At 34.0% G+C, this 24,778-nt stretch overlaps 3 protein-coding genes across 4 annotated transcripts; 1 reads left to right on the top strand and 2 right to left on the bottom strand.

Annotated features, from left to right (window-relative positions):
- Positions 1–1,086: 1,086 nt before the first annotated feature.
- Positions 1,087–3,412, top strand: LOC141673145 (uncharacterized). Its single transcript, XM_074479878.1, has 2 exons — positions 1,087–1,441; positions 3,237–3,412. The coding sequence occupies exons 1-2, from the start codon at positions 1,087–1,089 to the stop codon at positions 3,410–3,412; spliced, it is 531 nt and encodes a 176-aa protein (XP_074335979.1).
- Positions 3,413–9,688: 6,276 nt separating this feature from the next.
- LOC141670907 (increased DNA methylation 1-like) lies at positions 9,689–13,639 on the bottom strand. The gene is made up of 9 exons (XM_074476961.1): positions 13,497–13,639; positions 12,202–12,872; positions 12,018–12,126; positions 11,852–11,934; positions 11,338–11,579; positions 11,163–11,249; positions 10,966–11,065; positions 10,379–10,571; positions 9,689–10,088 (listed from the first exon to the last, which is right to left on the bottom strand). Exons 2-9 carry the CDS (start codon positions 12,808–12,810, stop codon positions 9,961–9,963), a joined length of 1,551 nt encoding a protein of 516 aa, XP_074333062.1. The 5' UTR covers positions 12,811–12,872; positions 13,497–13,639; the 3' UTR covers positions 9,689–9,960.
- Positions 13,574–24,736, bottom strand: LOC141670908 (uncharacterized). Of its 2 annotated transcripts, none has more exons than XM_074476962.1 (12): positions 24,620–24,736; positions 23,542–23,667; positions 23,412–23,459; positions 23,173–23,214; positions 17,779–17,898; positions 17,445–17,590; positions 17,230–17,377; positions 17,045–17,128; positions 16,628–16,743; positions 16,441–16,499; positions 15,313–15,421; positions 13,574–13,874 (listed from the first exon to the last, which is right to left on the bottom strand). In XM_074476962.1, the coding sequence occupies exons 2-12, from the start codon at positions 23,618–23,620 to the stop codon at positions 13,647–13,649; spliced, it is 1,179 nt and encodes a 392-aa protein (XP_074333063.1). In that variant the 5' UTR covers positions 23,621–23,667; positions 24,620–24,736; the 3' UTR covers positions 13,574–13,646. The 2 variants fall into 2 exon arrangements, with proteins under 2 accessions (XP_074333063.1, XP_074333064.1); XM_074476963.1 differs by having other exon boundaries at positions 23,542–23,638; positions 24,620–24,698.
- Between the last annotated feature and the right edge of the window lie 42 nt (positions 24,737–24,778).

The following is a 24,778-nucleotide window of genomic DNA, read 5'->3' as shown; positions in this document are numbered from 1 at the left end:
ATCTCTCTAGTCTGCTCTCTTTCTCCCTTTCTGCTATATTTACTTTTACAGAGGTTCGATATAATACTGTTATAGCTAGTATTTTACAACACGTTATCAACACGAAACTCTGCCGAAACTGAGAAGGTATAATTTTAATTTAAATATGCATATATATGAGTAGACGTGGTTACACCCTCTACATATAATTTATATATATGTGACCGAAGTAGACGTAGTTACAACCTCTACTAATAATTTAAATATATATGGCTGGAGCACCGCCTATTAAAATTATTTTACGGTACCATTTAATTTTGGGTAATACCGAAATATAGTGGGAACCTTAATTTATAAATTGCATAATTATCGGATAATAACTTTGCCCATAACTAACTTATGCAGGATTGTCCACTTTAATTTATTATTGGTCGGAGATAACCTGCATACGCAGACGCCCGTATGGCGGGTGAAAATCCATTTGTCATTTTATATATAGATTTGTTTATATTATCAATGATAATAATGATATATACATTGATTATTGCATATTTGTTAACGCACCCGATTAAGTAGGATTTTATGTAATATTTATATTGATGAATTAAAATTTAATAATTTTCGTGTTAATTCAGATTTAGTATAACAAATATTACAAGCTTGTCGTTTGTTTTCTTGGACATTTCTGGCGATAATTATTTATCATGGGTACAAGATGTAAAGTTGCACCTGGGTTCAAAGAAATTAAGCGATACAATAAAGGCAGAAAATAAATCCACGGCTGAAGAAAACTTTACCTCCATAATTTTTCTCCGACGCCACATGCATGAAGATTTAAAATCTGAGTACTTAGAAGTCGAGGATCCTTTTATTTTATGGGAAAATCTAAAGGATGGGTTCGATCACCAGAAACTAGTTTATCTACCTGCAGCTGAAAATGATTGGGCTAATTTAAGACTTCAGGATTTTAAGAGTGTCCGAGCATATAGCTCTGCTTTGTTCAAAATAAGTTCTTGGCTTATTATGTGTGGTGAGAAAGTTACGGAAAAAAGAAAAATCGATAAAACACTATCAACTTTTTACCCCAACAATATCAACTTAGCAGAGATGTACAGGGAGCGCAAATTCACTAAGTTCGGGGATCTTCTATCAACTCTCCTCGTTGCTGAACAGAATCATGAATTGGTGATTAAGAATCATCAATCCCGTCCAACAGGATCTGCCCCATTACCTGAAGTAAATAACATGTCATTCCAGCAGAATGTACGTGGAAAAGGGTATAGAGGTGGACGGAGCCAAGGGCGGTACCGTGGACGAGGTCGGAGCCACGGGCATTTTCGTCCATATAACAACTCTGGTCACCGGAAGTGGCAATCTGAATCACAGAGTAAAAGAAAGGCATCACGGGGAGGAAAAACTGAAAATGTTTGCTATAGGTGCGGCATGAATGGGCACTGGACACGTAATTGTCATACCCCAGATCATCTTGTTAAGTTATACCAATCTTCTCAAAAATCAAAAGAGAAAATGGTGGAAACAAATTTCGCCAACAATAACATAGATGATTTCCCGAGAATCACAACTGGAGGAATAAGCGTTAATGGTCCGAATGAACCTAACGAAACTCCCATATGGGAGGCTGAAGATTAGTAGTGTGTATTGTGTGCTTTATTTTGTTTGAACTATGTAGTGTGTTATATTCTTATCAAATAAATTATGTTTCTTAATTATATACAGAATGGATTCTGAAGATATATGCATTGCTGATTTGGGTACAACTCATACGATTCTACAGAACCAAAAGTATTTTACCCAAATAACCAAAACCAAAGCTCAAGTCGGAACGATTTCCGACGTATCTAATATAATCGAAGGTTTTGGAAAAGCTAGTTTCGTCCTACCTAACGGTACCCATATACACATTTCAAATGCATTATATTCTAGTAAGTCTACTAGAAATCTTCTTATTTTTAAAGATATCCGACTCAACAATTTTCACATTGAAACTACCTCTGAGGCTGATAGAGAATATCTTCTTATTACTTCCGCTAATCCTAGCAACAAGAAAATCTTAGAAAAGTTCCACTCACTTTTCTCAAGATTATATATGATGAAAATTAGAACTATTGAGTCACACAATGTCATTGCTTCCAAACTCATAGATCCAAAATCTTTTACATTTTGGCATGAAAGATTAGGTCATCCTGGCGTCTCTATGATGCGTCGTATTATAGAGAATTCTACTGGTCATCCTCTTAAAGATTTTAAAGTTCTTTCAAATAATGACCTTCCTTGTTCAGCATGTTCTTTAGGAAAATTGATTATTCGACCATCCCCTACTAAAGTTCAGCTTGGAAGCCCAATTTTTTTAGAAAGGATCCAAGGCGACATATGTGGACCTATACACCCATCATCTGGCCCATTTAGGTATTTCATGGTATTAATCGATGCCTCAACTAGATGGTCTCATGTTTGTCTTCTCTCAACTCGTAATGATGTTTTTGCAAAATTACTTGCCCAAATAATCAAATTACGAGCTCAATTCCCAGATCATTGCATCAAGTCAATTCGTTTAGATAATGTCGGCGAATTCACATCTGTAACTTTTGTCGACTATTGCATGTCTGTAGGAATCTCAGTTGAACACCCAGTTCCTCATGTAAATACACAAAATTGGTTAGCCGAGTCTTTTATCAAAAGACTCCAACTTATTGCAAGACCGCTGTTGTTGAAACCAAAATTACCAACATCTATTTGAGGTCACGCAATACTTCATGCTGCTAATATTATTAGGATTAGACCAACTTCCTACAACCAACATTCTCCGCTACAACTGGTACTTGGTCAAGTTCCTAATATTTCTCACTTCAAAATTTTTGGATGTACTGTATATGTACCGATTGCTCCACCACAAAGATCGAAGATGGGAGCTCAAAGAAGAATAAGTATCTACGTTGGTTTTGATTCCACATCTATAATTAGATATCTGGAGCCTCTAACCGGAAACTTATTTACCGCAAGATATGCAGATTGTCATTTTGACGAGTCTATGTTTCCTCCCTTAGGGGGAGATAAACATTCAAATAAAGTTAATTCTGACATAACATGGAATGCGTCAGGATTATATTTTCTGGATCCACGTACCGGTCAATGCGAACTTGGAGTTCAAAGAATTATTCATATGCAAAATATCGCAAACCAAATGCCTGACGCATTTAACGATTCTAGAAATATAACTAAATCTCATATACCTGCAGCAAATACTCCAGCTAGAATAGATATACCAATTCAAAAATCAGATACAAAAGAATTGGTTATAGAATCAAAGTCACGCCTGGAGCGTGGTAGACCGGTCGGTGCAAAAGATGTTGCACCACGAAAAAGAAAAATAAAAAAATTGCCCCTGAAGTGGCACATGCTCCAGAAGAAGTAAATACCCCTGAAGTGGTATTATCTCCTTAAGAGATTCCAGTCCCTGAAGATACGGGATTAAACAATCATGAAATTTCAATAAATTATGTACATGATATAAAATTATGGGATCGAAGTAAAGCCATAATTGATGATGTATTTGTGTATTCCGCAACATTGGATGTAAACATAAATTCTGATTCTGAACCACAAAGTGTGGATGAATGCTGTCGAAGAAAAGACTGGCCAAAATGGAAAGACGCAATCCAAACAGAATTAAATTCACTGCGTAAAAGAGAAGTATTTGGACCTATTGTCCAAACACCAATCGGTGTGAACCCTGTTGGAAATAAATGGGTATTCATAAGAAAACGAAATGAAAAGAATGAAATTATGAGATACAAAGCCCAACTTGTAGCACAGGGGTTTTCTCAAAGGCCTGACATTGATTATCAAGAGACATACTCGCCCGTGATGGATGTAATTACTTTTTGTTTTATATTAGGTATGTCATCTAAAGAAAAATTGGAAACACGTCTTATGGACGTCGTTACTGCATACCTGTACGGTTCACTTGATAGTGAAATTTTTATGAAAATCCCAGAAGGGTTAAAAATGGACGAGTTTAAGAAACCTCATCATATATATTCCATTAAACTTCAACGATCATTGTATGGACTGAAACAGTCTGGTCGTATGTGGTATAACAGACTTAGTCGTTATTTACAAAAGAATGGGTATATTAGTAATCAAATTTCTTCATGTGTTTTTATCAAAAAATCACAATCTGATTTTGTGATTATTGCTGTATATGTGGATGATTTAAACCTTGTAGGAACAGCTACAGAGGTTGAGAAAGTTGTCATATACCTAAAGACAGAATTTGAAATGAAAGATCTTGGAAGGATAAAATATTACCTTGGTATACAAGTCGAGCACTTGTCATCGGGAATTTTCCTCCACCAATCTACATATACAGAAAAGGTTTTGAACAGATTTTACATGGATAAATCTCATCCATTGACTACTCCAATGGTGGTTAGGTCTTTATAGTCTGATAAAGATATATTTCGACCACGAGAAGATGATGAAGAAGTTCTCGGCCCTGAAATCCCATATCTTGGAGCAATTGGTGCACTTATGTATCTTGCAAATAATACAAGACCAGATATTGCATTTGCTGTGAATTTATTGGCTAGATTTAGCTCTGCTCCGATGGACAGGCATTGGAATGGGATCAATCATATATTTTGTTATCTTCGTGGAACAATTGATTTTGGGTTATTCTTCCCGAAAAACTCAACATCTCAGCTGATTGGATATGCAGACGCTGGATATTTGTCATATCCTCATTTTGGCAAATCACAAACTGGATATGTGTTTACATATTGCGGTACAACCATTTCCTGGAAAGCTACTAAGCAAACTACAGTGGCAACCTCAACAAATCACTCAGAACTCATTGCGATTCATGAAGCCAGTAGAGAATGTGTTTGGTTGCGGTCTATCATCAAGAATATTCAGGAATCATGTGGATTACAAGACATCACTAGAAGTCCTACCGTTATGTTTGAGGATAACACTGCATGCATTGAACAACTCAAGGAAGGATATATCAAAGGAGACAGAACGAAACATATTTCATCAAAATTTTTTTACACTCATGAACTTCAAAAGAATGGTGAAATTGATGTACAACAAATTCGGTCCTGTGACAATCTTGCTGATTTATTCACGAAATCATTACCGAATTCAACATTTGGGAAGTTACGGCATAACATTGGAATGCGTCGACTTAAAGATTTGTTACAACAAAACTTCGGAGAATGATTAGTTTTTTCCGAGGGGAGATTGTACTCTTTTTCCTTCGTCAAAGTTTTTTCCCATGGGATTTTTCTTTGACAAGGTTTTAACGAGGCAGTCTATGATCCATTTTAAAATAACAATCAAAGGGGAGTGTTGTAAATTGATTGTAATTTTCAAACATTAAATAGTAAGGCTAGGTTTAGATTTGAAAATATCTTTCTGCTATATTTACTTTTACAGAGGTTCGATATAATACTGTTATAGCTAGTATTTTACAACAAATTCATTAATATTTCTTTTCATTTGCACTAGTTATATTATTACTAGCTACACTAGCTAATACGTACTCCCTCTATTTTTTTATATTTTTATATGTCGTTTGACTTTTGTATACACATTTTCAAGTCCATTGACCACATAGTTAAAAAAATAATTTTAAAAAATTTCTTTTTCTGAATTAAAGTTTTAGTTATATATTATTATTCACAAAAAGTAAAATTAAAAAATTATTATTTTAACTATACGGTCAAAATACTTAGAAATGTGTGCACAAAAATCAAAAACTACGTAAAACAGAAACAGATACTACCTCCGTCCCTCTCATTTCTTTACAGTTTTTTTCACATGCTCGACACGCATTTTAAGGCAACTATAAAGTATATCTCTATAATTTATTTTTAAATTTTTTTTTTTGTATAAAAATTTAAACATTATATTTTTATTTAGAAGAATAATTTTTAAAAAAAAAATTATGTAACTAGATTTAATAAGAGTATTACAACCCCGTCCCCCAATATAAAGAATTGAGGGGGACGGAGGAGTATTTTTCTTTGCTAAAAGTCAACAAGAACGCATGAGGTTAGACAAAACTGAAATCTAACAAACACCAACTGTGTAACGATTTCAGTTAATTTTTAATCATCTTAAAATGACATGTTGTATTTCACATTTCGTCAAATAAATTGAACGCAAGTATAAAGTATGAATCAAATTCTGACAATGCATATTAATTAGTATTGTATCTATAAACACAATATTCAAAATAAAATAAAATAAGAACATCTCCACAAAGCGTGAGCTAAAATAATAATTTTACAAAATTTGCTCAACTTAGAAGAGGATATTTTTCGATGAATTTAACTATTATATCTGATTATGTTAAAAATAGTACTTGCGGATTTGTTAGAGTTTTGTAATTATAACATAATTTTTTATGGGTCCCATTTTCTGACAACAACAGTGTATCTGTTAAATTTTATCTAAATACTATTTCAGTAGCGTCGGATCTATATTTCAAGAGTTCAGATCTAAGAAATTTTTTTTACTCTTCCCCGGATATTTTTCGCGGAAGGGCATTTCTCTACGCATAAAGGAGAAAATCCCTTCCGTGGAAAATATCTGCAAAAGAGTAAAAAAAATCTTTTTCCGTGGAAGGGTAAATTTTTTTTCTTAAATCTGAGCCCTTGAAATAATAATTTAAAGGTTCTAAAACAGTGTGCTAAATATGACTTATATAACACGATTGATTGTTAGGATCATTTGAGTTTGATTTTACACTAATCCACAAATCCGGTCTGGGTAAAATAGTTGGCCGCGGTTAAAAATATTATACTACCTCCGTACCTTTATTTATTTATTTTTTTCACATGTTTGACACGCATTTTAAAGTAATTATAAAATATAGTTCCGGAATTCATTTTTAAAATTTTTCTTTTTTGCATAAAAATTAGAACATTATATTTTTATTTAAAAGAAAAAAAAATATGCAATTACATTTAATAAGAATATTAAAGTGTATGTCGAGCCTCTGTCATTTAATGTAAAGAATTGACGGGGACGAAAAGAGTAATAACTTGTATAATTTGAATGAAATTCAAAACTCTACCTGACTTATAAATGGTACTCCCTCCGTCCCTTTAAACGTTGCCTAATTTGATTTTTGGTACTGTTCACGGTAAACGATTTACTACTAATTTACGTCTAATCTATAATATCAAACATGGTCATGAGTGACTCGTTGGATTCGTATTTATCAATACTTTAATACAATGAAATTTTTATATTTAATACTAATACGAATTTAAAGATATTAACAATTAAAAGTGTGCATTGACAAACGTGTCCAACACAAATATGAAACGTTTTTAGGGACGGAGGGAGTATATATAAGAACAGCGTGTGCAGAGACGCGACTACCTTAAGCTCACGCGTGAACGACCGAACTTGCAAAATATTCCCAGATAATTGAAAGAAAAAAAAAACTCAAAGTTCTGTTGATTTGGATGAATATATTATTTTAAACATCGATGAATAAAGTAATGAAATACAAGTATTATATAAACAACTTGTGAAGCACATGTTTTTATATAATAATAATTAAACATTTGTAATTGTTTTTTGCGAGATCGTAAGAAGTGGCTGTGCAAAAACAAATGATTAAAGCAGGCATTTTATACCTAGTGATGCTTTTTAACTTTAAGTGCTATATTAGTAAAAGATTAGATGCTAATCCGGTGACTTTTAGCACTAGTGGGCCATATTAAATTATGAGATGGGAGTATTGTTAATTTGTTGTTACCAAGTAGGGGGTGTATCCTTCATAGTTTATATGTCCGGTAGTAATCTTAAATCTAGGTAATAGTGTTTGGATAACAATATGAAATGATAGTCTCATTTCTTCTTAATGAATAAATCAAATCCATCGTAATTCTTGAATTTTCGTTTAATTTCCATACCAATTAACCCTCAATATCATATTTTTTATTTTCATTCCGATTTAAATTCTCATATCGCATTCAAATGTCCCACATAGATTCAGATTTTGGGCTTAAAGTAGGTGTCTAAGAACAAGTCTAACAGCTCCCTTATATGAGCTCTTAAGTTCAATTATAAGGATTTTGACAAAAATGACCCTCCAACAGTGTCTTAGAGCAACTCCAACAACTTAGCTATTTGGAATCTTAAAATTAAATATAAGTAATATGGAGTAAAAAACTACTCCAACAGTATTTTAGTGATTCCTTAAATCACTAAAATTCACTGCGATCTTCTTCCAATTCCTTATCATTATCTAACATCTCTCCTCTTCTAACTTTTATTTTATAATATATATTTGAAAAGAACACTTTCTCTTTCTTCACTTTATGTAATAATGTTGTTTTTTAATGATTTAATATTGTATAAGGAATGAATATAGGGAATGTTGTTGGAATTGGTAATAGCTATTGATGTCTTAAGTTACTAAGATCCAATATTTTATATTAAATTTAGGGAATGAACTAAGAAGCTGTTGGAAATGCTCTTAGTACTTCCTTATATAATAAAACATGGGCTTCATTCTTTATTTTTAAGGAATTTATAGTGCTCCCTTATAACATTTTTAGCAATAAAAAATTTATTTCTCTCTCTTCTTTTTACATTTCTCTTTGTTCCACTTTTTATCCATATCTTTTCAAATTTATTAATATAATAATAATAAAGAAGAAAGATAAGGATCATTGTTGGAGTTGAAATTCAAAATCATGTATTAAATCAGTAAGAGTTAATATTTTATAATATTTATAACGAACCTAGTAGAACACTGTTGGACTTGCTCTAATACTCCTTCTGTGCTTAAAGTAGGTGGCTAATACTCCCAGGGGCATCCATAATTGTTGTTTACTATTCCATCTAATCTATATTATATTATAATAACCGAAATTAAGTATATTTTAGTTCAACGATTATCTCTATATTTTGCTTTTAAAAATAAAAATAAATAGTATTGTACACATGATAAGCAACTAAATTGCTAAACTATTTACATAAAGTCTTCTTATCCTGCTAAACTATAACCAAAATTTATGCTAATAAAACACAGTTTCTCCCTAATTATTTTTATTATAAATTTATAATTATTATAATATAAATATATTAAAAATATTATATGATTGAATAAATAAATGTTTAAAAAAATTTAAATATTAACAAAACCCGTGTATCGCACGGGATTTAAGCTAGTAGTTAGTAATTTATAATTTTAACTTTTTTACTTGGTTACTCGTAATTTTTAATAATAATGGACCTCATGCACAAAAACTACACCAATCAAAATCAATTAAAGTTATAAATTTCAGCACTTAGAAATTGTCCATGAACATTTAACACACACTATACAAACCCAACTACGAATAGTAAAGAAAAGGTTGACGAAATATAATAAATCAGTGAAGGAAATATTAACAATCTACGAGGCATCTCATAAAAAATTGTTAACTACTGCTAGAAAATGAACAAGATACGGAGAAATCAACTCTGTGGCGGTGTTATAATAAATCAATATCAATCACTAATATATGAAGCACAGATGTGGAGCAACGCAGATCCACAGCCTCGCTTCTTTTACGGGAGTTCGAGAGTTCGAACTTAGAAATCTTTTACGGGAGTTCGAACTTAGGAAAAACAAGTACGAATACGTTCAACAGCTAGAATAAATAATAAAAACGCAGAACAAGATATCTAAATAGTCTTTTATAACATGTTTCTAAAAATAATCCAAAATGAAATCTTTTAGCAATATAGGCCTAGAGAACCATACTGCAATCTTTTCGGCTGAAGTTGCAGATAAAAATCGAAAGAAGAAACTAACAGTTACAAAACAGTCTTCCAAACTGGGAAAGAATAATCCTGGCTAATGATGATAAATAGTTATAGTTTAAAAATCTGAACATTTCTGCATGTGTGTAGTAAGTACATAACATACCATGTTCAAGAAAAACTGTAAAGTCACTCCATGTTGTGGATCACTTCTTGGTTCAAGTCTATCGAATCTCGGTTCAAGTCCATTTGTTGGTTCAAGTCGATTCCCACATTCCTTGATTGGTTCCCAGCATTGATCACAGCCTCCCTTGCCACTGCAGAAAGTTAATAGTTTATCAAAACGCTTAACTTAGACAATGTCCGAAATGTCCATAAAATTGTCATTCAGTACTAATTTATAGCGTAAACATTTAAACTTGCAATAGCAGAAGTTTTGTGGTTTTAAAAAAAATTGTGGTCATTTAGTCATCCAGTGCTCTTTCTAAAGGTCACATAGATGCAGTTTCCGCAATTGCAAAAGCAACGGTATCTATTTGCCCGAGTCCAGGACGATTACTTTAAATACAAATCAGATATTTGCACATATTAATGCTAGGAAGAATACCTTGGCCATTATCAGGTGGTAGCATGACCTTCTGAAGTCGGATTGAATCGTGAAACATCATTGTGTTGTAGCACATTATTTGTTTCTTCACTTCATCGTCAAGGCGGGTAAAATTAAAGCCCTTAGTCCAGGCCCTCTCTTTTTGACGTACAGATGGTATGATCAGATGTTCAACTTTAAGGAAGCAAAGAGCCTGACAGTAACTCTTCATCAGAAAGTAGATACACAGAAGTATTGTTTCATCATGAAATTGTATGCTGTAAATTTCTAAATAATATGATTTTTCTTTTATTGGTCAACACCATAGAGCTTTGAGTGAATGTATGAGTACATCTTATGACTAAGTTTGTGTACATCTTACGTTCTCCAAACCTATTTCCAAGAGGGACATACTAAATATGTCCGGTTTGGTTTACATTATTATTTGGCATGGATATATAATTTCAATAAAAAATTTCGCAACTCCAAAAATGTTAAACAGAAACAACTAAGCAACAGCTACTAAAACGGCAACAGATTCCACCTTTTCTAGGACAAGTACTTAAAAGTTGAATATAACTACCATCAACAATTGAAAGAAAACTTACAGACTCAATTGCAGACATCAGCTTTCTGCACATTCCCTTGCGCCTATGGATTGGATTTGTGGCAATAAATGGCATCTCAGCGAGTTTTGTCCCATGAATCCTTGAGATCATCCAAAGATGTGAATTATTAATACACAAACATACTTGGTAAAACATACAGGTTTGTGTACGTTTAAGTAAAATTAGGGTAAACTCACCTCAGTGATGCTGCACAGATAATTTCACCGTCTTTTTCTAGGACAGCTGTGTAAAATCCTCTAAAGTTTATCCTAGTATAGTTTGAACTGCAATTTAATTTTTCTGTTAGAAGCAAAGGTACTTAAAGAAGGTCTAAACTTTTACTCATTAATTGGATAGAATCTGAAATCTTACCCGATATTGTATACTATACTCTGAATAACATCAATTCTAGTGTGTCTATCAGTGATGGGTTCAAAGCATTCCTTCATAAGACTCCATGCAATTGCAAGCTTTGAGTGACATTCAGTTCTTATATTGATATTCCCATTTCCAGCAGCAGAATCTCCATTTTCCATTCTCCTAAGTAAAGTCCAAGTATATCCACCATCTAGCTTATTACTCGCTCCGACCATCTCCTCCAATTTCTCATAAATCTTGTGTGGAAAAATGAATTACATTTAAGTACAAGTTTAACTAGTGAGTTTAAAAGAGGGAATGTTTTGTTATATAAACTCATGGTGCATTAGTTCACATTCCATGACTACTTACGATACTTCAAGGTCATCATGTGTACCAAATTGCCTAAACCTCGTCTTCCCATTCAAGAAAATTTAGCCAAATACAACATAACACTAGTACACTACATATCAGAATTGCAAATGTTTAAAAATTACTAGAAAGAGAGCTCCAAAATATAGAAACCTACCTCCTTGCAGCCTTGCTCACAAAACGGGATAATAGGAATGCGATTAATATCAAGTTCCCTATCTGGATGGCACTCCCTGTGATCTATATAAAGTACAAAAAGGTTATAATTTTATTCTTTTTCATTCTTCTCCACAAAATAGAAATAGAAAACACAGACTACATACATTTCTTCTCGCACTGGAGACAGGTCTCCGCAAGTTCCTCCTCACGAGGGGGATTACCACACAACTTGCACGCACAATAAGGACAAAACCAATCACTTGCAGGCACATCCTGCAAACCAAAAAAAATCACAAAAATATACAGAACAGATCTATTTGTATCAAATGCGACACTAGATGTACTGACCTTCATGTCCATGCACCTATAATGATGAGTTGAATTGCAGTTCTGACGGTCACAGCACATCAGTTCTCCTCCATCAGCACAGATCATGCATGCATCATCGTATGTATCACTGTATGAGCCGACACCTACAATCATGTTAAATTTGTGACGTTCCACCTCACTTGGATGATTCCAAGCTTTAGTCATGCAGTGCAGGAGTGACTGATTCATATCCATAACAATAATACGTTCATAAGGACTATTAACTTTCCCTACAGCATGATACTGAAAATTCTCTGCTGTCAAAACCTTGATGCAGCAATTACACAAAATGCCTTCCCTCATGATTTTTCCAACTTTTAAGGGCTGCTGATCAGCATCATTATGCACATAACAAACTTCTGCATATTCCTGAACAATGTTGCAGTTGATAATCCACGAAAGTATTGTCTTCATTCTTTCGTTTTCATTGCCTCTACTCTTAGGAGGGCGACCACGCCTTGGTCTGACCGGAGCAACATTCACTTGTTTCTCATTGGCAACAAAACCATTACCTGTATCATTAGAAGTGCACGAAATGCCTGAACTGCTGGAAGGGAGGTGGTTCGTTTTTTTCGACCTAACAACCATGTTTGTATGATAAAAGAAGACAGAAACTCAGCACCCCTGATGCCCAAGTGCCCAAGAAGTTTCTGAAAAAGGAAGAAGATAGTAAAATATTTGGTAAGTGAGAAAGACATTAAAATCACAGCTTTTTTTACACTTAATAATGTCATAAGAAAGGTAGTCAGAGATGCATACATGAAAGAGCCAACCATATTAGGATGTGTTTCTATTCTAGTAATGATTTCGTTTATTATCTGAAGATATTTGTATTTATGAGTTCTTGTGAAGAGAAAAAACGGTAACTGAAGCAAATGAATGACAGAATGTTTAAATAATTAATTACAATAAGAACATTAATTGCTACGTCATATATGTTGAACCATGAAAATAGACAAGTTGTCTATCAGTAACAATAGATAAAATATATATATATGGATTGACTACAATATATCTGGCAAAATAAATTTTACAATCGACAAATAAATTTTACAATCCTAAAGGATTTATGCATTAAAAAATAAAAATAAAATAAATATGCAGGACATATTTGTAATGTTTTATTAAAACTCCAAATAATATTATTTTACTGTTTCAGTTACTTGCAGACTGCAGTATTACTTGATCAGTACTGATTTTCTTTCAACACAAACAATTATGTTCGACACATAAGATATCAAGATAGTAACATATAAAGGCATGTAGCAACTCACCAAATTGCGTTCTCTTTAAAATAATATCCCTTCTACTAGTATAAAAAAATAGTCTCCAAGGTCCTGTTTCTCAAGAAATGCTGCTGCCCCAAAGTAATACCCCTCTTAAAGTTTAAATTAACAAAACTTTTTATCGTACTTAATAATTCTTCATACACCTAGTGAAATCTCGAAAGCTCTGCTAGTTCCGTCGATGGAAACTGAAACAATGAACTGCAGATCAGCAGATACAGCAAGGGACTGGATGGCGTCAGAGTGCCCACTTAAGGTTCTAACACAATCTCCAGAGAGGCTATCCCATATCCGAACTTTTCCATCAACACAGCCGCTAGCAATGAACCTGGATGCACCTAACCATAACAAGCATGTTACACCATCCTGCCAGGAAAGATTACAGTGAAAGTTAATCAGCAATGGGATTAAAGGAATGTCAGCTTACACTTCACCAAATACGAATCATTCAAATGTTTGGCATAATTATCAGTTAACATATGGAAAGAAATCTGAAGGCAGTTGGAGATTCTTTCACAGAGAACCAACTTCCAATTTACATAACATATATACATTTTCTTTCATGTTTGTGGAACGCCTCCTAGCATGAGAGGAGAGCGGCCCACCTACAGGTGAGAGAACGCTGAAGAATAACAAAATAATTGATAACATTTCAATTGATCATTTAAATAAGCCTATTTAATTTACTTGGTAACAAAAATATATATAGGTAATTTTAAAGATTAAGAATATTAAAAATTCAATATGTTACACTTGCATACCGAGCATCCTCCATTCATTAATAATCAAACCATGGATATGTTTATGTAAAAATGAAAAAACGTACGATTTGATGTTGAAAGTAAAGGCGTGCACCATTTATATCTTACAACCATAACCAACTAATGATGAATGTACAAGGAACACATACAATCTGTTGATTAGCGAAGCAGATATACCAGAGATTGAGATTTGATTTGCAGAGGACGAAAAAAATAAACAAATTTGGTACCTTTAGAAAGAGATGGAGATGAATTTCTTTTACGAACGAATTGATTAGACCGGTAAAGATTGAGTTGTGAATCACTGAACTGAAGAAGCTGCGACAGGGAGCAAATCGTAGAGATATGGAGAGGGCGGCGATAGAACAAAATATGGGGTAAACTTTAGGGTTTTACTACACTGATTTGGGGTCTCGGTAGTGTAATCTTATATTGGGTATTATATATTATAAATAAAGTTTATTGATAATATATTAAATCTAGCAAAAAAAGTAATCATATAAAATCAATAATATCCTGATTAATTCCGGGTAGATTCTATGTAGACCCGAAACAGCCTGATTATTTCATGTAACTTTTCTGTCAACCCGAAACTCATTCGGACCTTAAAGCGCCTCTGTCCTTACTCCCCAACTCAGATTTTTTGGGTCAAATTTTTGTCCTGTCGAATCTTCTCGCCCCTAATCTTCCAAAGCAGCAGATGTGCATTTTCCTTTTATAATTTATATCATAGGGTGACATAAACCAAACAAAACACAATAAATCCAACACCAAACAAGCATAGCAAGTCCCAGTACCTAGTATGTCCTTATATGACAATACTCAAGAGTACATTTCAGTAGCATCATGAATTATATGAAAAGTTTGCTATGCTTGAAACCTATTATTTCCAAAATGCATCTCTCAATTGGAACAAAGAAAATAATTAAACTTATCTTCTTAGTTCTACATTAGCTTTTCCGTATTTTTCATGTTTATAATTTCCTTTTTCATCTGGAAGCATTCACTAAGTTACGCATATAGTAAAGCAACCCCCAGCATACCTCATGTTCACAAGTACATCTTGGTGATGAATGCTGTATATCCCAAACAATGAGCTTGTGATCCATGCTTCCTGTTGCAGCCCAGCGAGAGTCGCCTTCCAAATGAGAACTGTAAATAGAGTTTCAAAACAAGATAATGCATAATATATGTTGATTAATCTCAGTGCTGGAAGTAATTCAGGAGAAGAGTACAACTGTATTAATGCTTAATATATGTTGGTTGATCTTTCTACTTGTTAAGAAATCTCTGAAGCTGTTGTCTTGGCATTGACTGAGATATTTCCCTAAACACAAGAGGACTGGAACCAATTGATGTTCATTTATCATTAATGTGCCCCTACTACCAATTACTTAAATGAAATCTCTTTTTAGTCAGGTTTTTGTAGAAGACTAAATCTCTAACATCACTTCTTAAGTTGAATATTACAACAAAGCTTAGAAGCCAGTGGCAATCTAGCTATTGCCAAGAGAGGGGGTTTCATATATATAAGTTTATAATTTATTAAGTAATGATTAGATCAAAAGTTTTATAGTTGCATGATAAATTAAAATGAAAAATATTCCAAATACATAGCTAATTAAGCAGAGGCCTCATAATGTGATCAAACGTTTTATAGTTGCATGATAAATTAAAATGGAAAACATTGCAAATACAGAGCCAATTAAGCAGAGGCCTCATTATGTATCACTTTTATAAGTATTATAATACTGTAATTTTAGACCTCTGTGATTATCAGAATTGTACTAGTGTTGCAGTAACCTGGAAATCGATTCATGCAAACACATTTACTTACTATATAAACCATGGAAGAGCAATTTTTTTTAACTAATAACTTCCCCCTTTAGTTATAGATAGTACAGCAGTAATAACAATTAAAAAAGTTCCTTATTAACTTCTTATTTTACGAAGATACAAACTTCTAGTGATCTCTCCTCAAAAAGTAAACATAATTATAAAATTTTACATAATCTTCACACAAATGCTGTTGATCGTTAAGTATTACTTATCATAGGAAAGGAATACATAAAATCAACAGCCATTATACGACAAACAGCATCTGTATGGTGTCCACAAGACAAGTACATATATTTGTACCGCAAATTTACATGATATATTTTTTAATTTACCTTGCTGCAAATCCAACACACTCAATAGAATCTGTATGAGCATTCAGAGAGCAAACAACCTGTAGCAAGAAAGAATCTATTTTATTAAAAATATAGGAGGTAAGATCTTCAGAAGCCATGTTTGCCAGTAGATAAAAAATTTGCGAGGTGTAAAATTTACTTCAAAATGGGTGCAAAATAATCAGACCTTTCCAGTTGATATATTGACAATGTAAACTGAATTGTCTTTAGAGCCAGTAAGAGCAAGAGTTGAATCAGAGCTGATTGCCATACATGTCAGTCCATCAGTGTGATATCCATAACCTTAAGACATACCCAAGGTAAACCATCTAAATAACTTCAAATATAATCAGAAAACCAAAGTAAATGAAAGCAGAAACCATTAAAATTTCATCAATTGTCTCTATCATGACATCAAATTTCTATTATATTATCTGGCTTTAGAATCTATTGATACTTTAAGGAGTCCCTAAAATTATTTTTACTTTTTCAGAAGGGTTGATAAAACAATTATCAAGAATTATGGCACTTTCACGACAACAATTTGGAAATTATGTGCAAATGAGTAGCAAAAACATTTTATTTCGAATGATTTAAAACTAACCTTCAACAACATGAATGTTTTTCCCATCTTTCGGGTTCCATATCCTTAAAGTTGCATCATCAGAACCAGTACAGATGATTTTGCCTAGAGCAAACAAGTGCAATACACCAATAAAACTCAAAACTGTCTTTGAAAATGAAAGCAGAAAGAAAAGAACCATTATACTTTTAATATAAATGAACTACCATCAGGCGTGAATTCCCCACAGGTCACACTACTTCTATGACCTGAAAAAGTATTAAGCCACGCATTCTTGTCGGCATTCCACAACCAAACAGTCGAATCCTCTGAACCGGCCATAATCAAGTGTCCTCGGGGATGCCACCTGACCCACTGAATTTAATGGTCAGCCTTTGCAAACATCTTTATATATATGAAAGAAGACAATATAGACTATTACCTCGATGCTACCTCCAGGACCATCAAGTGAGCACTTAAGATTACTGGTAGCAATATCCCATACTTGAATAATCCCATCAAGACTCCCAGATGCAAGAAGCTGTCCGTCACTACTGAAACCCAAACTTGAAACAGAGTCCTTGTGACCTGCACAAAATCTTATATGTGATGAACTGAAGTAAATCCTGAACCAAATATATAATCTTAATGTACGACTGAGACTTTTATTCGAGTAACAGTAAGGTCAGCATACATTTTATGGGCATACTGGTGGATAAGTTTGGTTTGGTTCAATTTATTAAACAGGCAGAATTTAGTTACAAATAGAAACCTACCTTGTAACTGAAAAGCCCAATCTCCTTGACCAATCTTCCAAATAAATCCTGTGTCATCTCCACCTCCTGTAGCCACTAGTGTAGGATCCGTTGGGCTGCAAGCAACTGTGTACAATTCACCTATCATAGAGACAATCGCCATTTAGTCATAGAGCAATTTTACTAAATTACTGTATGGGACATAGCAGCCTTGAGAGTTGAGATGTAAATTTATATAACTAGCTGAGGTAGCTGAATAATGGAAAAACAAATTCACGAGTACAAAAAGTAGATATTTCATACTTCAATTAATCGAAAAGATCGAATTCATACAATTAGTAGAACCAGCAATTTCATAACCTGCAAAACTTTTAGACTAAAAACTAAGGTCCTTTAATCATGAGACTAAACAATCAATGGAATAAATTCCAAACGAAGCAGATAGCAAGGTACACCAGATATCAATATAAAGCACTAAACACATAAATGCCATATTAAATAGATCATACAACTATGTTATAAATTTCTAAAAAACACAACTATGTCAGGATCGAGTGAGATTCTGACCTAATTTGTGTCTATTTTTGGTATTTTCTGAATTAACAAGTAAGATAACAGCTAAACAGCAACGAAACAGTAGAGATTAAGCAGAAATGTAGGTGAGAAACAGAAGAAATAAGATGAGAAACAGAAGAGATCAGATCAGATTTAAGATGAGAAGAGAATGCTTGTAGAACAAGCCAGAATTTTAGAGAGAGAAAACCTAGAGAGAAGGGTGTGGAACAAAGTCCCATTTTCTGTTATTTCATCAAGCATACTCTCAAATTACAATTGAGCTGCTATTTATACTACTGCAGTTCTAACTAACTCTGAAATTACAGTACTACCCTTACAACTATATAGCATACTACTACTAGTACTTTTTACTAATGCTGCATTCCTGACATTCTCCTTGAAAATTAACTATGTCCTCATGGTGGATCATGCACTTCAAAACTATCCTTCAACTGTGTCATGTAGTGTCATGTAGACCTGTCCAGCTTTGAATTGTAGTAATATCTCGTCACAGAAGTCTAACACAAGCTTTTTGAGATGCTGCCCAGGACCAAGAGCATTGGTGAGAGCAAAAAACATCACAATGTTCTCCTTTCCTTTAGTGGGTAGCTTTTAGGGACAAGAAGTAAAACACTGTGAAGAAAAATTGAATTTCCTCCTGGATCAAATATGTATGTGGCAACAGATTTCGTTGAGGCTTCATGGCATGCAGGTCCCATTGACTTGTATATTTGAGGTCTGCCTTGTTCTAGCACCATGGATTGGTACTGGTATGGTAGTGCAATCATCCCAGTCCTCCCAAAATCAACAAATTGTTGATTAATCTCATCAACAATTTTATCAAACCCATCACCCCCTTTCTGAATATTCTGGCCTTGGCCTTGCAATCTAGCTGGAACCTCAATCTCAATGATGAACACCTTCCTCAGCAACTGAAAGGATTCCTTCAATAACTGCTGCTCTATTGCCAAAAAATCCATATCCTGCCAATGCCTAAGTTGACTAACAGCAGAGTTTTTCATTACAGCTTCTTGTTGAACCTCACGCTTGTTAATGTTTTTAGAGTCATGATTTTTAACTGCTCGTTTTGCACCTTACCACCGGGATCAAAGATAAACAGTTTCTTTCTATTAAGATGGCTAGACTTATGTTCCCAACCATAAGAGTTTGCAGCTGTTGGACCATCTCGGAAAAGAACATTCCAAATCACTTTTCTCATGTTGGTAGGGACAACTGAAGCCTCTTGTTTAACAACACCTTCTGTATCTTCACCTTTGTACTCCACAAACTTGGTCTTATCACCATATTCAGCTATCCTGTCTGATTTGTTGACCAACCATGTTGCAGGTTCCTCTTTTATTCTCTTAGATTGGCATGCTTGCTTGCAAACATGCTGGAAACCATCTAGTGTAGGACAGTAGGGGCATAATCCATTATTTATCCTCTCTTCCAACTGACTAGGTGTCTTTATCAGTAATGGATTCATGTCCTGGATCACTTGTGTGTAAGATAGATTAACACTATCTTCTGATGCTTCACTAGTGCAGATTTCAGGTGGTAAGGGATTTGGAAAGTCAGGGTGACCTCCTTGCAAGGCTGCTGAAATGAATTGCTTCTCTGGCCAGTAATCCAGGTCCTCCTCAAGTTCTTCGTCTAGGACCAAGTTCTTCGTCATAGATAGGTTCCCCTGTATAAGCTTCCCAAGAAGCACATGAATTTTCTTCCTCTGCAGATTTTGACCATTCCTCTATCTTATTTCCACTGCCAAAATCAGCCAGCTGGTGCTCATCATCCTGTAGCCATTCAGAAACCTCTAATCCTTGAACCTTAGGGAGTCTCCACTCCGAATGATGCAATGCATCTGATGTAACATCTAGTTGCATAATTCTATCATGATTAACATTGACCTTCCAATCAAAATGATTAACATAACTCTTTCCTCTTTTCTTAGCTTGCATCTGTCTTAACATGTTCATCTTTTCTGCAGCAAGTTCAATCAATTCCTCAATTTTCTGCAGCTTCTTATTAGTACTCTCCTTGTATAGTAGAATTTGTTGTTGCACCTCTTGCATTAGTTCATTATTGGACTTATCTTCCTGCCCGGAGGCTTCAGCATATCCATAATACTTCCTCACATAAGCCATAACTCCACTGATGCAGATTACTATAACTAATCCTAAGAATTTCTCAGGTCTGTACTACCACAATAATTCTAACTTCTCACAGTCAAATTGTCAAACACTTCCCGTGCACAGTACTTCTACTGATTAACTAACACAAACTAACCAATACTCTCACGATCAATTTATCCAACAGTTGCAGTGCACTACTTCACTTGCCTTTGGCAATATGCACCAACACTCACACCTTCGCAATACAAACCAATTCACAAGCTAAATCACTTCAGCTACTACCACAAAACTTCACAACCACAAATTCAACAGTTATACTTCACTAAGCAACACAATCACAGCTACTACACAGAACAAGCTTCCTTCAACAATACAAACACAGATCCACCACAATTTTGACACAAAACAACTGAAAATAGCAAACTCCGATACTGAGTTGACTCAGTGAATCTACAAAACAACACTTTTTAACTATTTTTTGTTGTTTTCTAACTTTTTCAACACTCATACACTATCTATTACTAAAAATAAGCAGATACAACCTCAATCACTACCGATCTCTGAAGAACAGTTGAGAAACAGAGTACCTGAACTGTGATGAATATAACTCTGTGTAAACTGAATGGATTGCAACACCGATACATGATTGGGCACAGGACTGGTGAAGCAGTAGCTGATCGTTTTATATGGCTCTGATACCAATTTGTCAGGATCGAGTGAGATTCTGACCTAATTTGTGTCTATTTTTGGTATTTTCTGAATTAACAAGTAAGATAACGGCTAAACAGCAACGAAACAGTAGAGATTAAGCAGAAATGTAGGTGAGAAACACAAGAAATAAGATGAGAAACAGAAGATATCAGATCAGATTTAAGATGAGAAGAGAATGCTTGTAGAACAAGCCAGAATTTAAGAGAGAGAAAACCTAGAGAGAAGGGAGAGAGAAGTTTGTGGAACAAAGTCCCATTTTCTGTTATTTCATCAAGCATACTCTCAAATTACAATTGAGCTGCTATTTATACTACTGCAGTTCTAACTAACTCTGAAATTACAGTACTACCCCTACAACTATATATCATACTACTACTGGTACTTTTATACTAATGCTGCATTCCTGACATATGTATCTTGTATGTTTGTATGCAGAAGTCAGCGATTAAACAACAAAGTGATACATAGATCAATAGGCTGAATTACCGTACAAGTACATATCAGTGGATATTACCTCCACCTCTGCTTATAGCAAGAGGAGGTTGTCCTCTGCAAAATGTATATACATGTCTACATAAAGCTGTTGATTTATATAAGTGTGCACTACAAATTACAATAGAGATCTTGGCCTCTTTATATATAAAAACAAAAATGTTCCTAAGCTAGGAACATAACGATGATGTCAGCACATGATTACATGCTACATTTGTCAGAATCTTAACAAAACGTCACATCCCAACATTCATAACTGAAGACATGTATCATTACAAGTTATACAAAGTACTTGGATAAGATTAATCCAGGAAAAAAATTACGAGAATATTCGTAGCAAGTAATGCTATAAGAATAGGAAATCGGTTCTTCTACTCGGTTGAGTCATTGCATAACGAGTACCAGAGTATCCGGAAGAAACGAGTACTGGAGAACAAATCGGTTGTTTTCTTTCATAAATTTTCAATATTATATATATTTAAAAGTATATTTGTACTCATGATTATAGTTTACACTAATCATTATGATAAATTTTAAGTTTAATTATATGCTATTTGTATATATTGGGCTAGGATGCATGGATATGGATAGGGAGACACGGGATACGGGTACGGGGACACGGGGATTCGCCAATTAGTAAAGAGTCCTGGATACATGACACGGCACAAAAAAAGGATTTTTTATATGTCAAACAATGAACCACTACATTCATAGAAGATTAGTAGTAACAAAAGTTTCTTTCACAGCAAGTGATGAATTTATTCTACGTTTTCATTAATAGAAGAATGTCCATCTCGAACATCTTATATATCTGATTCATCAAGAAAGAGATTTGCAATCACTAGAACACCTTCCACTTGTGATGAAAACACGATGAAAACGGAGATGGGCATATAAAAATGAGAATGTCGCACAATTAGGGTAAGATCACATGGTTTTGGGCTTTTTTCAGGTGGGCCGAGTCCTGGCCGTGTGGGTTGCGTGTCGGAGCCGTGTCCCCTGCCGTTTTTGTGTCGACACGCCATGTGGCGTGTTGGATACATACTCAGACGTGTCGGTGCCGAGTCGCCGTGTCAGCCGCATCCGACACGCGTACGGCACCCTTTTTTCCGTGTCCGTGCTTCCTATATATTGGGAAATGTATTTAAGTTTAGTTTTTTTGGACCATTTAGATACATAAACTCAAGTAATCCAAATTCCGATTTTGGCCCAAACTCTCTTGATTGTGTCCCGGCTATTTAAACAATGTTTATTACGCCGAGTTGTCACTAATCGGACAGGAAACACTCCAGACTTCACAACACTAGTAGAACCCAATGTGGAGACCATCAAACACATCATATATGTATCACTATTTCTGTTGTTAGAAAGCAAATATTAAAGGAAGAACCAAAAAGAAAATTATATGAATTTGTCGTCCAGAATGATAGTTAAATAATTAGTTCTTTTCAATCACTTTATTAGTCCTTAATATAAACTACACCAAATTTCCCATTAAAAATTTGCATGAAATGACAAAACTTACCAGTATGTCCAGTAAATATGTGCATCGAATCATCAGCTTCATCTGAAACATGAAGGTAAACACATATCACTCAGTAAAATAACAAAGACAATGGCACAAAATACCGAATAAAGGATAAAAGACCAGAATTCTTGTGGAAAACAATTCTGCAGGATAAGTGTACATCAGAACTTGATAATCACTTTTAGAAAACGTTATTTGCATACAAACTATGTTGTTTTCAAATTTTAGACTACTACCAAAGACTTCGTCATCAGAACCAGCATCCTCGTCGGCATCAGGAAGATCTGAAGCAACAAACAAGGTCGCTTATAAGATAATGAGCTTCGAAAACATACCGTGACATATTAAAAACAAAAAGAGATATACCTTCCTCATCAACAGTGAATTCTTGGATGATATCGCTGTCATCAAGAAAAATCTCACCATGATCTTCATCAGTATCCATACTCCCAACAAAAGCCGACTGGTTAATTTAGAATTTGTATCAGAATGCTGCCACAACAACATGACTTGTAACATTTCATTCAAATTGCTTTGCCGTGTGTTTTTAACTTAAAACAATTTAATCAACAGCTGTATGACATACGTAAACGAATAAAAACCTAATAAAATTGCTAGAAATTAGTTAGTAGTGACACATATCATATTTATAGTTAACAAATCATTTAAATCAAGTAGAAATATTTAAATCAAGAAGTGAATTTAATACAAATAAATCTCTATAAATGAATAGCCTCGAGACCGAAGAATGTCAATAAATTACGTTACTACTTTATCAAATATTAACATATCGAGATTCTACTATCATTAATTAACATCATTATGCGAGACACTAAACTTTCGAGTAAAATTCCGCAAAGTTACTGCATCTATTTTCGCTCGCAGCCTCGTTACCTACACGATACTACAATATCACATCATCGCGTACATTTACCATCTAACACTATCACTAATTAACATAATTTTTCGAGAATTAAACTTTCGAGTAAAATTCCACAAAGTTACTTCATCTATTTCGTCTCGTAGCCTCATTACCTACACGATACTACGATATCACATCATCGCGTATTTACCAGCTAACACTATCATAATTAACCTAATTGTTCGAGAAACTAAACTTTCGAGTACTTCATCTATTTAGTCTCATAGACTAATTAGTAATTATCTACACGTGTAGCTCCGTATGAGTTTAAATTAAAATCAGCAATCAATCAATTAATAAAAATCGAAACAATTTCAACAGAAACAAACAAGTGCAGTTTGTAGATGTATACAAACAGTTAGTAGCTAGAAATTGAGCTCAAACTATGAATGAAAAGTGAATTAAAACAAGCAAACAATAATTTAAACAAATTAAAACATATTAATATTTACATATATATATATAAAAGAGCTTATGAAAAAGTATATGTATGTATATGTGCGCGTATGTGAGTATATATGCCTGTAAATGGAGAGAAATAGGTGGGTTTAAGCACACACGGTCGTGACGGCGAGTACTGTGTTTTTAATACTTGCTGGATGTAAAGCGATGAGTTAAAGTCTAAATTTTACAATTTTTTATCTAATTAAAAAAAAGGGAAAATGAATTTTTTCGTCCGTC

This window comes from Apium graveolens, chromosome 7 (genome assembly GCF_009905375.1).
Source record: "Apium graveolens cultivar Ventura chromosome 7, ASM990537v1, whole genome shotgun sequence".
Lineage (NCBI taxonomy): Eukaryota > Viridiplantae > Streptophyta > Magnoliopsida > Apiales > Apiaceae > Apium > Apium graveolens.
The sequence above is the reverse complement of the archived record's forward strand: the minus strand, read 5'-3'. Positions and strand labels throughout refer to the sequence as shown.